This window comes from Homarus americanus, unplaced genomic scaffold (genome assembly GCF_018991925.1).
Source record: "Homarus americanus isolate GMGI-L3 unplaced genomic scaffold, GMGI_Hamer_2.0 scaffold16430, whole genome shotgun sequence".
Classification (NCBI taxonomy): Eukaryota; Metazoa; Arthropoda; class Malacostraca; order Decapoda; family Nephropidae; genus Homarus; species Homarus americanus.
Window position 1 is genome coordinate 5,355,007 of NW_024729259.1, and position 14,548 is coordinate 5,369,554.

Here is a 14,548-nt window from a genome sequence, read left to right on the forward strand (position 1 = left end):
TTGTAACCACGCTGCCTTCCCAGCACCAAGCTGCATTGTACATCCAATACAATATGCATACAGAGAGCACATTGTATTTCTCCGTCCCATCCTGAACAAATATCTCGTACCCCACAATGTTATATTCTAAAGAAAGCCTGGGTGGTGGCAGCTGTAAGATGTAAGCACAGCAATTACACGAGTGTGTGTAAGAAGAGAGAAGAATGTGGTTTCCCAGGTTAACCCTCAGAATCGAATATAACTAAGTAACTTTGAGATTATAAGTAAATAAGATGAAGTAAACAAATAAGTAAGAGACACTGATAGAAATACGGTAAATATTTTGAGAAAATGAATTAGAAGTTAAAGAAAAGAAAAACTTGGAAACAAGAATAAAAGAAATATAACCAAGGTTATATAAATTAAAATAAAGTGGCAACCTCAAACATTGAAAGTTTGCCCTCTTACAATCTAAATAGCATCCAAGAGCAAGAAACTGACACTAAAGCATATTGGTCTAAGTTTAGCCCCTTACCAAGCTACACGCTCAGAGACTTTAGTGAAACTTTTACATGCTGCTGGGCACATCATTGGAATCGATACAGCTCGTAGAATTGACATGTCGATCACCAATGACAGACTACGACCATATGAGCCGAATGGCTTTGTGTACATTCCCAGAGGAATGGTTCATTATGAACCTGGATGCATTGTCTTGGCATCATCCAACGACATTTACATCATTGAAGAAACATTAGATGAGAAGAATACATTTCATGCAACTCCGTGAACCTGTGGCAACAAGGACCTGCACCGTCTAATATACCACACAGCACTGATCGAGACAGAACACCTGACCCGAAGCTTCTCCAGAAACTGCAAGAACTAGACTCCCTAACTTATATTGCTGGACTACGGCCAAAGCCTGCATTTTCGGGTATATCAATATGGACAAATGGAACCTGGAAGACAGCAGATTACTAAATATGTAGAAAACGCAGGCCTGGGTACTGTCACGAATATATAACCATGAAGCGCAGAAGATCCCATCATGGTCTGCTGCACTTAATGAAGCTTGCCTGTAGCTAATCCATCCATTAACAACACAAGGCATGATGCCAGTACTTATGATAACACAGTGACAACTGTCCCCCATCGTTTTCAGGATATCACACACCATCTTGGTCAAAAGTAAACTGCTGCTATTGCAGACCAGCCTTTGTACAGTAGAACAAAAGAACTAATCTGGCCCTACGAATGAGCATATGAGAACATAACTAACTGAATTTGTAAATTTATGCTATATGATACATTCATCTGTAGTGTATATTTGTGATCTGAATGAGCCAGTGGACTATATTTGATGCTCTTGGTGATTAATTAATACATTGTCAGATTGTACTAAAACGTATGGGACAGTCTATAAAAAGGCGAATGACTACACTCGTGATATCTTGCTAGTTGGTTTGCGTGTAACAAAGAGATGCCAACAAACCAAAATTTCAACAGAACTCTGGAGGTTGGCTGGCTGACTATATACTTGTACAGTACCTTCCTAACAGTAACACACAAAAAGCATTACAACTGCACGAGGCCAAGAAGGTTGAAATACAATACATCAAGTCCTGTTCACGTCATAATTTCTTGAAAGGATCAGTGAGTAGCGTAGAGAAAGTATAAACTTACGCACCTGATAAACTATTGTAGGTTCTGGATTCAATTTTTCGGTAGATGAAGAGGAAATAAACGAGGACGCCCAGAGCGATGACCCCGAGAGCTATACCCACCGTGACGGGCTCCTCCACCACCGGGAATACCACCAGCATCACAGACAACACCAAGTAGAACACAGGCAGCACCAGCCACACCTGCCCACAATAACATAGGTTAATAACATTGTTGTTTTGCACCATGATACACAATTAATGCACTCTGTTAAACATCTGTTGCAAGAATGTATTGACCGGGTCATTAGAAGACTGTGTAAATTGTTATCAACAATATTAATTAGAGTTGGATTATCATCTGAGCTTCAGATATTAACACAAGACAGTTCACCCAGCTGTAAATGAGAACCTGACTCTACAGATGAGAAGGCGAGGGCTGCCAAGTGTAGTACCGGCCACGCTGCATCCTTGTTTACCGAACCTTAGTAACTGTGTAATGTATCTTCACCGTCCCTTATGGCCCACTAGTCCTGTGGGACCCATTTTTACTGTGATTTATTTTATATCCTGTATGATTTATACACATGTTTATTTGTCATGAAAAGAGTTACTGTTTAATGACTTTAAAATAAACCATCACAGATCTATGGTTCCCTAAGCTACTCTGGTGAGGGGCGCCTGCAAACATTCCCTCTCTGGATCGCTTTACCGGGGTGTTGGAATATGTAGTTAGATGCCTTGAAGTCTCCAGTGACTTCAGTGAGCCTGGAGCCCAGCTCCATCAGAAACTTCAGGACTTTGTTACTCCATGATCCAGAAGCTTTCCAGTGGACTCTGCTCTACGCTTCTCGCCCAGGAAACACCTCGCCTCCCAAAACTCTTCTCTAAAGGATTTCTATCGTGGCGTCTGCTGTCTATTACTTAATTCCTACCCAAGATAATAATTATCTCATCTCTCATACACATTACCTCACACTGTGTCATCACCCAGTAAAGTACGACATCTCCCTTAACTCTTAACGTATACACACTCATCCCCAGGCCACTGTTGCCACGACTCTCACGTGACTCTCACCTTAAAGGGTCTCTTCCACTCTGGTCTCTTGTACCTAAGCCAGAGGAGACCGATGGTGCCAAAGAGACGAGAGAAGCTGTGGCTGAAGGCCAGTAAGTTGATTAGGCTGTAAACGTCCGGCGAGAATAACAACAGCAGGGTCAGGATCGTCTGGAAGAGTAAACAGGTTCTTGGACGTAATCTTGTAGAGGTAAGATTTTTTTTTCGCTCAAGAGCTTCACTACTCTTCAGAGTTAATTTCCGTGGATCTCTCTACAGAGTCTATTCATTTCCCCGTTGTGAACATCATTACGTGACATCTTGGCAGTTTAGATACAGCAGAAGTGACAAAACTATGAGAATCTTTATAAGAGTAGATTACCATGAAGATGATAAAGGGGACTGGAGTGCAGTTTTTGATGTTGATGAGAGAAAGGGTCTTGGGTAGGTGGCCTCGCCTGGCCCCTGCGAACACCATGCGGATCAGGCGAAGGTCTCTGCCAAGAGAGAGGCCAGAGTGGAAATAGCCACCGACACAGGCACCGCCCACGCCATCACCCCAAAGGCAGCCTGCCCGAAGGTCTGTGATGTAACACAAGATAATGATAGTGACGAAAAGGTCTAAAGAAAAAAAAAGAGTTGTGTAAAATACCATTATTTTTTTATACCTCTTGCAGGACATCAAAAGTTGTTGGAAAAGGACGTAAGAATAACAATGGAACTTGTACAGTGAGGAGTCGTTATTGGTTAGGAAATAAACAGTAATTTCGTTGCATTACCTATATTATACAGTAATTAGATAGGGGACCCAGTTTTGCTGCGTTGGTTTTTAAGGGACAGCTCATAGCCTATCTCTGACTACACTATCATCTACACTACATCAACTACACTATCATCTACAGTTCTACCCTAATACTTTTAGGTGGGACATGTACTCTTCCCCCAAAATTCTTATTTATCTGAGCCAAACTTAAAAGTATCTCCGAGGTGCACACCCCCAGGGTCCCCTTAGGAAGCAAAGCCAGGTCTCTAGGTTCCATGGTCATGGAACTACGGCACACACACACACACACACACACACACACACACACACACACACACACGTCACTACTACTTTGCTGTAACTTGTAATCGAGTATGACGATCATTCAGCTATGAGACAATGATATGAGTTATTAAGGATGTCACCTCCGTTGATGAGCTCTGAGGTGACTAGAGAGGCCGATATGGTAAATTGTACAAACAATCTGTTAATTCAACAGATATTTTCTGTAAAAATATATACAGAATCTTCTGAAATTTTACAGAAAATGTTTGGCAACAATATAACCAGTGAATTCTCTGTAAATTTTACAAGTTTTTTTAACAGTATACCGGCAGGGTGTCCAAAGGTGTTGCACATGCAGAGGGCTACATCTAGTGCGGGAGAGGCGGCAGCAGCATCTTTCCGGCGTTGGTGCTCGTCTGCCTCGGTATGCAGTCGGGGTAACTCGGAAGTATTGACACCTCGAGTGGTGCTCCTCCAAGCGTTACAGTGTGGAGTGATCTTCTCCCAGGTGGGGGGGTCGACTTGGCATTTTTTCGGGTTTGTCTTAAGACTATCCTTACCTTTCCGTTGCCCGTCAATGTTACATTTACCATTCATTAGGGAGAAAGTAGCTGCCATGGCAGTCTACAGTACTGTCGTCCATGAGGGTAACATGGCAAGTCCAGTGTAGTTGCGCATGGATAATGGTAAGCTCGATGCTCCTACAGCTGGTGTCATCAAGAATACTGGTATTTCTTCCTTGTCTTCTCAGCTAACTCTAAACAAGGTGTTAGTGATAGTGAGGTTGTGTGCAGCACACTTGCTGAGGAGGAGAAGTAGGCTGTTGGGATTACATTTACTCACTCTGTTTTTCCCTATGGTTCCCTGCCATATGTCAGCATCTCTGCCAACTCTGGCATTAAAGTCACCAAGGAGCACAACCTTATCTTCTCTGGGGATAGAGGTTAGCACTGTCAAGATCGACGTAAACGGCCTCCTTTATGTCATCCTCTGCATCCAGTGTTGGGGCGTATGCATTGGTGAAGAAGGCATGACGCGAGTGATTCAGTGGGACTCGGAGCGTCAAGAGGCGCTCGTTGACCCCAACAGGCATTTCAATTAGCCTATATTAGGCTGGATTGGAAATACCAAAGCCAACTTCATAAATGCCGTTTCTCTCCGCAGTAGGCTTACTCTTTCAGAAGAAGGTATAACCAGACCCCCGCTCTGTAAGACGACCCTCGTCTGGGGGCCTGGACTCGCTCTTGGATGTTATGTCGATGTTATACCTACTGTAGACAGCTTTGTTGCCACAAGGGCGGTTCTTCTTTCTGGATGCTCATTTATGCTAGTATCGAGAAGGGTTCTGACATTCCATGCAGCGACCAGAAGAAGTTGTTTAGTTTGTGTTTGCTTTGATTTGTTATTATGTTTTCGACAGCATTAGGATGACCTTACTTGGTGCGGATGCCCAGTCAGGCTGGTTTTTTAGGCAGGCTATGTTTAGAGCACCTTTCCTAGCCTTCTCCCCATGTGGGGTGAGCAGTGGCTCCTGGAAAGGGCTGCTCAGTCGTACAAACAGGACCGGATTGCATTGCTGTCTGGATCCCAGAGCATAAACGACCATCTTATCTATGTCTCCCAAGTGCAGAGTTATGACTAGAGACTCCCGGCAGTCATTCCCTGCTCGTTCCCGTCGCCACTCTTCTGTTGCCATAGGACTTGTAGAGGTTTTGGGTTCTGATGATGAAAAATATGATGAGCTGGATGATGGATGGACGCGAGTTGATTTATGTGGTGAGGCAGGACCGCAGGCTGTTACCACACGTCTTGGCTCTTCCTTTTCCTGGTCCAGTGGTGCAGGTAGCTGCACAACTGGGGAGAGGGAGAGTTGCAATGGACTGCCGATAGATCAGTTTGTTGGGTTTCGCCTTAGTGGCCTGTCCATCTTGCACTGCCTTCATCCGCCGGTGTAATCATTGGGTTTCCGTATTGGTCACCTCTTCTGCCTATTCCTCCGTTAGGGTCTTACTGGAGCTCTGGAAGCATGTCTGCCTGATGCAGGGCCCCACCACTAATTTTTCGTTTCGAATTTACTCCCGTACCCTTATGCCGTCCAAGGTTTATTTGCAAGGCAGCAGGGCAGTGGTTGGTAGGCGCCAGGGCGTGACCACATGCCCGTGCACTATTCCTCTAGGGCCCAATGGTGCTCCGAGATCTCCTGCTGGACTAGCCTGAGGACGCAAGGCGCCTAGTTACCGTGTGATACCACAAGGAGGCACAGCAGGAGTCTTGATGGTGGAGAGGTTTTGTACTGGCAGGGGAAGGCTAGCCAGTGGCGGTAGCTGAAAGCGAGAGGAAGCAAACAGTGCCTGCACCTTAATACAAACATAATGTTGCCACACAAGACGCATTACACCACCCTGTGTGTGTGTGTCAAAGTGCGTGTGAAACTATAAAAATGTCATCACACACAAAATAACAAACCACAACAACATGACAACCTACAACAGCGACAGCGGTGGAGGACATAACATCTTGAGGGGAGAGGACAGCGAAATAGGCCACGTTGGTGAGGACGTACACCACCGTCAGGAAGCTGAGGGACACCCCCGTCGCCAGAGGGAAGGTCCTGTCGAAACACACAAACACAGGGTAACATATTTACTGTGTGACTCCAGATCAACTCCGAGTCTTGTTAGCGTAATAATGATAATATATCTTTTAACACCATAACAAAGGTAAAATACTGATGACATTATCAAGATTCATAATAACATTATACAGGATCATCGAGGAACAACGTCTTAAGTTTTAGTGTGGGGGATGGTGGTTGATGGTACAGGTGGTGGTGGTGGTGGTGGTGATGGTACAGGTGGTGGTGGTGGTGGTGGTGGGTGATGGTACAGGTGGTGGTGGTGGTGGTGGTTGATGATGGTGGTGGTGGTGGTGGTGGTGGTGGTTGATGGTACAGGTGGTGGTGGTGGTGGTGGGTGATGGTACAGGTGGTGGTGGTGGTGGTTGATGGTACAGGTGGTGGTGGTGGTGGTGGCGGTGGTGGTGGTTGATGGTGGTTGAGTACAGGTGGTGGTGGTGGTGGTGGTGGTGGTGGTTGATGGTACAGGTGGTGGTGGTGGTGGTGGATGGTACAGGTGTGGTGGTGGTGGTGGTGGTTGATGGTACAGGTGGTGGTGATGGTGGTGGTGGTTGATGGTACAGGTGGTGGTGGTGGTGGTGGGTGATGGTACAGGTGGTGGTGGTGGTGGTGGTGGATGGTACAGGTGGTGGTGGTGGTGGTGGTGGCTGATGGCAGGTGGTGGTGGTGGTGGTGTGGGGTGATGGTGGGGTGGTGGTGGTGGTGGTGGATGGTACAGGTGGTGGTGGTGGTGGTGGTGGTAGTGGTAGTGGTGGTGGTGGTGGTGGTGGTGGTGGGTGGTGGTACAGGTGGTGGTGGTGGTGGTGGTGGTGGTGGTGGTGGTGTTGGTGGTTGATGGTGTACAGGTGGTGGTGGTGGTGGTGGTTGATGGGACAGGTGGTGTGATGGTGGTGGTGGTTGATGGTACAGGTGGTTGTGGTAGTGGTGGTTGATGGTACAGGTGGTGGTGGTTGATGGTACAGGTGGTGGTGGTGGTTGATGGTACAGGTGGTGGTGGTGGTTGATGGTACAGGTGGTGGTGGTGGTTGATGGCAGTGGTGGTGATGGTGTGAGGTGGTGTGATGCAGGTGGTGTTGATGGAACAGGTGGTGGTTGATGGCAAATAGGTGGTGGTGGTGATGGTGGTGGTGGTGGTTGATGGTACAGGTGGTGGTGGTTGATGGATAGGTGGTGGTTGATGGTACAGGTGGTGGTTGATGGTGCTGATGGTGGTGGTGGTTGATGGTGGTGGTGGTGGTTGATGGTACAGGTGGTGGTGGTGGTGGTTGATGGTACAGTGGTGGTTGATGGTACAGGTGGTGGTTGATGGTGGTTGATGGTGGTGGTGGTGGTTGATGGTACAGGTGGTGGTGGTGGTTGATGGTACAGGTGGTGGTGGTGGTTGAAGGTGGTGGTGGTGGTTGATGGTGCAGGGGTGGTGGTGGTTGATGGCAGGTGGTGGTTGATGGTACAGGTGGTGGTGGTGGTTGATGGTACAGTGGTGGTGGTGGTTGATGAGGTGGTGGTTTATGGTACAGGTGGTGGTTGATGGTACAGGTGGTGGTGGTGGTTGATGGCAGTGGTGGTGGTGGTTGATGGCACAGGTGGTGGTGGTGGTTGATGGTACAGGTGGTGGTGGTGGTTGATGGTGCAGGTGGTGGTTGATGGTACAGGTGGTGGTGGTGGTTGATGGCACAGGTGGTGTTGATGGGTACAGGTGGTGGTGGTGGTTGATGGTACAGGTGGTGGTGGTGGTTGATGGTGGTGGTGGTGGTTGATGGCGGTGGTGGTGGTGGTGGTGGTTGATGGTGCAGGTGGTGGTGGTGGCTGGGATGGTGGTGGTGGTTGATGGTGCAGGTTGTGGTTGATGGTACAGGTGGTGGTTGATGGTGGTTGATGGGTGTGGTGGTGGTTGATGGTACAGGTGGTGGTGGTGGTTGATGGGTGCAGGTGGTGGTTGATGGCACAGGTGGTGGTGGTGGTGGTTGATGCAGGTGGTTGATGGTACAGGTGTGTTGATGGTACAGGTGGTGGTTGATGGTACAGGTGGTGGTGGTGGTTGATGGCAACAAGTGGTGGTTGATGGTACAGGTGGTGGTTGATGGTGGTTGATGGTGGTGGTGGTGGTTGATGGCACAGGTGGTGGTTGATGGTGGTAGTGGTGGTGGCTGATGGTGGTGGTGGTGGTGGTGCAGGTGGATGGTGGTAGTTGAAGGGTACAGGTGGTGGTTGATGGTGGTGGTGGTGGTTGATGGTGGTGGTGGTGGTTGATGGCAGGTGGTGGTGGTTGATGCAGGTGGTGGTGGTTGATGGTAGATGGAGGTGGTGGTTGATGGTACAGATGGTGGTTGATGGTGGTGGTGGTGGCTGATGGTTGTGGTGGTGGGTTGATGGCACAGTTGGTGGTGGTGGTTGATGGTACAGGTGGTGGTGGTGGTGGTGGTTGATGGCATGTGATGGTGGTTGATGGTTGATGGTACAGGTGGTGGTGGTGGTGGTTGATGGTACAGGTGGTGTGTTGATGGCAGGCGGTGGTTGATGGTACAGGTGGTGGTGGTTGATGGTACAGGATGGTGTGATGGTACAGGTGGTGGTATGATGGTGGTGGTTGATGGCATGGTGTGGTGGTGGTTGATGGTACAGGTGGTGGTGCTTGATGGTACAGGTGGTAGTGGTGGTTGATGGCACAGACGCTTCTACTCACCTGTCTGGGTCCTTCATCTCCTCCACCACCATGTTGAGGTTGTCCCTGAGAAAGAGAACCAGATTATTACACACACACACACACACACCACACCTGGTATAAGGTTCGTGTCACCGGTCATTTTCCTTGATAGAAAACGAGAGAGAGAGAGAGAGAGAGAAGAGAGAGAGAGAGAGAGAGAGAGAGTAGATTATTTGAAGTCATGTGAACAAGAGAGAAAAAAGAAAACTAAGTGACTTTTTTTTTCGCCATTCATTATACATATTTTAGTTTTTAATCTACATAATGATTGTTTTTTTGTTTTTTTTTGGGGGGCAATTACTAAAGGATGTGAGATGTTGTGAAGGACTGAGCTCAGGGTTCTTGAGTAAGGAGGGAGAGAGTTCTTTTGTGTGTGTGTGTGTGTGTGTTAGAACCATCCGGATAGCATAAGGGGAGAGTCTAAACGATTAGGTTGGTGTGAGTATTATCCTGGAGGTGTGTGTGGAAGGCAGAAGACTATACCTCCACCCCATCAATACAGTACCCAGGAGGACCCACCAGCCGTCGTAGGTGTAGAGACCCTGGTAGAATGCGGTGGCGATGACGGCGACGGAGAGACGGGTGCCTTGGAAGACGTCGCCCTGGTAGCTGGTGGAGGAGGAGGTCCCCGTCGCCAACTGGTAGAAGCCGACGCCAATGATGCTGCCGAGGATGAGCACCTTTGGGATCATGAGAACGTCCTGCAGGTTGACAGACCCCTTCAGTCCCCGGCAGTTGACCCACGCCAGGAACACTGTTGAAAAGCGGCTATATATTACTAACACTGCCTTCTTATACAGTCAGGAGTCACCAGTACTCATGAGTCACTGTGCACCATGAGTCACTGTGCACCATGAGTCACTGTGCATCATGAGTCACTGTGCACCATGAGTTACTACAGATGACCTAGTTGATCCCTTGAAGCTGTCCTATCCCCGTCTCTTATCAGCCCTGAATACATTTCGTAATATAGATCAATAAATTATTATAATGTTGATCTTATTAGCGGTGTTTGGGTTCACATGAAGATTAGGCACCCCAGTTTATTTGTGCTTTATGATTAAATAACTTGGTGCAATCTTGTGGTGGGTGGGACTTAAGTTAAACAGGTATGTTTAGGTTAAGAAGGTATGGTTAGGTTAAGTCAGGATAGTCTAGCGTGGGTTAGGTTGGATTACATTAAGTTAGGTTATGTTTAGTTACGTTTGGTTAAGTCAGGTAGGTTAGGTCAAGTAAGGTTAGTGTTAGACTATCACGTGAAATAAACTAGGGTGCCTAATCTTCAGGTGATCTAATCATTTTAATACTGTACTGACCTGCCTATAACGATGAGAGAATTTTGAGCACTTTGACCCACATCTGGCGGGATACTGTTTCCTACTGCAATATACAGTATATATTCCTCCTCTCTTAATGACGGGCGGGGAGTATTTATCACCATTAGACTTAATATATCTTACTTCTGATTATGTATTATTATATGTAAACATTGGTCTGGTAGGGTGTACAGCGGACTACGGGCGTAATATAACGTTGGGTAGGTAAAGTAAACAAACAATGGTTATCAATCACTGCGTATCACTGGCTTGTTACATTACCTGGGTGTGGCAGTGTATCGGGTCCAGATGATACTGATAGTAACATGTGTACTACCTATGCATTTATATTATCTTAATTTACGTAATCGTCAAGACGTGATTTGTTTCTTAATTTATCCAGTGTAATAACATATTCAATTATGGTTATTTACTATTGTTTTTGTTGTTTCTGTAATATTGACCCTTGATTATAGTTATGCTGGCGTCTAGTATTACCATCATTATACTGTCAGCTGTAAATAAACCAAGACGGTATTTATTATTCAGTTCATACAAGAAATCAAAGTTGTATATCAAACTGATTGCCAGAGCTGTGTGGCTTAGTCAAAACTGCCTTTAACCCGACAATACGTATCATCGCCAGCCCTGAACTACCCCGGATGACAAAGACAGAATCTCTGCAGACCTGTACACAGCACTTGGCACAGACTCAGTTAAGGTCTTTCGCGGTATCTTAACCAGGATTTAGGAAGATGCGTCCCCTGACCTCCGGAACCCCACACGGAGGGAAACCAACGGGTCTTGAGGATTTTTTTAGAGACAGTAGACAACACTGTGGGTAAACAATTTAATGATAGCATAACACGACTCTAGTGTAGATACCGAGAGAAGAATCCGCTAGAAGTATACTGTAGGCTCTTGTCTGAGCTAGTAATTTCCGCATGAAGTTACTCTGGTGGTATTGCAAGAATTTATTCCTGTTCTTTGAAATAAATATTTTGCCTCGAACTAGCACATTTTCTTGAATTATTAAATACTTTCAATTTTGTATTTTTTAGCAGGCAATTGCTAATTTGTTTTAATGCAATTCAACTAATTAATTTTAAATTTTCATCATGGAGGCAGCCAACGATAATTCAAGTTACTGAAAAACATTCTGATCGTGTGTACAGAAGGACTCTGCAGACACTAGAGACTTTCACCCCCGTCAGCCATCAGCTACTGAAGTAGCCAGGGAGCAGCCAGGTTTGCTGACACACTAGACCAGAGTTGCTCACACACAAACGTGACCCCTATAGTAACTCACGTATGAGAGCGGCAGCGAGCAGTCTGACGGGGACTTGTGGAGGGTCAGAGGGGAAGAAGGGTTGGAGGACATAGGTGCCGAAGGTGAAGGCATCTATGACCCTCATGGTGGGCTCCTCGATGATGAGAGCTGTCCAGAGGTAAACGAAGGCTGGCAGAGGCCCGAAGGCGGTGTGGATGTAGGTGTACATCCCGCCACTCTCCGGCATCATGGTGGCTGTGGCCGGGGAGAAGATTAGGTTAGATCAAGCCTTGGGTCAGGTATAGGCAACCCGCGGCCCGTGAGATGGCGTGCGGCCTCAACCATGTTTCTGTGCGGCCCACAGAGTGATTGTGAAATTATAATTAATGTGGGCCACGGATTAGGTAGATGCATCCAGTTTATGACGAGTGAAGCAATATTTATTAAAAGAATATTCACACACAATTCATTACTGTGGCATCACCTGAGAGTAAATAACGACGAAAATGTAACAGTGAAATAAGTATAGCAGTAGTACCCCGATTTACGTGGTCAATTGAACCCACGGGGTACCGCGGAAAGTGAAAACCGCGTAAAGTGAACAACAGAACATATGGGATTAATTCCAATAGAGACTGGCACAACCCCCAAACTCCACTTTTTCCGACACAATACCTATGTTGTAGTAAAAATAACATCTTAATTTTATAATGGTATGCTCACACAATTAATATTTAAGAGAAATACAGTCACCAGGTTAATGTCCATTCAACTAATGGACTCAAATCCCTCCCCCCTCTTCCCAGCTCACTAGCTCCTACCTCTCTGAGAAATGTTTGGGTGAAAACACTAGATTTTAACGTTTAGTAATAAATAATACCTCAGACTAAAGTTAGGATAATATAATTGACATTTCTGGATTCCTTGCAGGTCAGGGAATATTTTGAATGTAAACTTCATATATTTTGCACAAAAGATAAAATATTTGCTTTGTGTAAACCAAATTATTACATTAGATCTAAAATTTGTATGTCTAATGCAAAATCCATGATGTTTATATTCAAAATGATCATCATATTGTAAGAATTCCAGCAATGTAAATTATATTCTGGCCGGGTAATTTGTATGAATTTTATGAGCTAAATAAAAAAAAAATTATACTTCACCGTGTATATGAGCAGATGCACCTCGAAAAGTGAAAGTCCTAGTGAAAGTCAGGTTCTGGCAAGGTACCGCGTAAATGAGAAGTCAGGGTAATACTGTATATAGTCAACATTATAGACATTTTAACTTGTGTGAGTTTACAAGCCAATGTCCATGCCTGGGTTAGGTTATAAGTTAGGCTAGGTTGGGTTGGGTTTGGTTGGATTAAGTTAGGTTACGTTGTGTTACGTTACATTGAGTTACGTTATGTTAAATGATGTTTAGCTAGGTTAGGTTAAGTTAGATTTGGTTTGGTTAGATTAAATTAAGTAATTACAAACTATATTAGGTTAGAGTAAGATAAAATCTTTACAAAACTGTATAATTTTTATGCTCTAGCGGTGTTATAGACCAATTTAAATGTACTGTACACACTCAAATGGTTAAAATATCAAGACTCCCTCTCGCCACCCTGCCACACCTTCTGACTTCTTCCTCCGTTTTGGGCGGGAGGAGAAGTCTTAAGATGGCAGACTAATTAGTTCCTTCACTGTCTCCTCATGTACGTCCAGTCATTCTTTCAACTTGGCCTAAAAAGGTCTTGATACTTCTAACAGGCAATTAACTAAATTATAATTACCCCACAGCCAAATACTATAATAATCTGATATTAAACTAACATACAGGTGTTTTCTACGTTACCTGGGCCTCGTGACGAGTGTTGTGTTCCCGAACCTGATGATAAAGGGTGATATAAAGGGATATGATTCACAGAACCTGCCAAGGTATAACTTGACCTCATCTGTAGATTATAGGTTAGGTTAAAGAAGGACCGGAGGTGGAGGACACTGAAGCACTTACTATATCACTTAAGGACACAGGAAGGCACATGTTAACACTGAACACAACACGACTCATATCACCCAAAAACTTCCTGCCGTCACTGACCCAGCTCGGTGAAGGTGAGGGCACCGATGAGGGATACGAGACCCGACAGCCCCCACACCAAGAGAGACAAACCCACGCTGCCACTGTACTCCAGCACCCCGCGGGGACTGATGAAGATGCCAGACCCAGACACAATGCCAATTATGACAGAGATGCAGTCCAGAAGCCCCAGTTCTCTCTTCAGTTCCACCACGTCCACACAGTTGTCGGTGTTGATGTTGTCGTCTCCCTCTGTGGCGGTATGTGGCTCACCATGTGTGGTCCGAGGGCTCGTGCCCACTGACGGTGTCATAGGGTGAACCTTCATGATGCCTCGTCTTGTACTGGTGACGTGCGGAACATGGGTAGTTGTTTGTGTTGCTGTACGTCGCCTTTTAATGTTGACCGCGGGACTCCAGACTCACAAGGAACGGTGCTGTTAGTGTTGCGGCCGTCAACCTTCCTCTAGTAAGTCAAAAATCTACACGGAGCCGATATCATTGACGATATGTTCGACGATTCTCACCCGTGAAATCAAACACACATACTTGAATAAATCATGTAACAGACACTTTCTTTTCTTGGGACACTCGTATCCTGATCAACTTTCACCAGTCATCTTCGTAATATCAGCAGGGCCTCTTAAACTACTGTAAGGCTCCAACACTTTGAGACCTAAGAAGACGCCCACCTCAGTGACGACACAGAACCACCTCTTCTATACAACACAACCATGTTCTAAGCTTTATGAGTTCCACCTGGTGTTGTGAGAGACACAGTAGTGAATGCCGCACAGCGTCACTCA

At 45.9% G+C, this 14,548-nt stretch overlaps 1 protein-coding gene across 1 annotated transcript in view; it reads right to left on the bottom strand.

The window, feature by feature from the left end:
• Window positions 1–14,548, bottom strand: part of LOC121866586 (Y+L amino acid transporter 2-like) — a 20,070-nt gene extending 5,522 nt beyond the window's left edge. Inside the window, 9 exon segments of the mRNA XM_042366356.1 lie at window positions 1,670–1,847; window positions 2,722–2,871; window positions 3,083–3,199; window positions 3,202–3,282; window positions 6,236–6,359; window positions 9,067–9,111; window positions 9,607–9,841; window positions 11,713–11,928; window positions 13,765–14,548. Of these exon segments, the coding sequence (XP_042222290.1) occupies window positions 1,670–1,847; window positions 2,722–2,871; window positions 3,083–3,199; window positions 3,202–3,282; window positions 6,236–6,359; window positions 9,067–9,111; window positions 9,607–9,841; window positions 11,713–11,928; window positions 13,765–14,071 (1,453 nt within the window). The 5' untranslated portion in view covers window positions 14,072–14,548.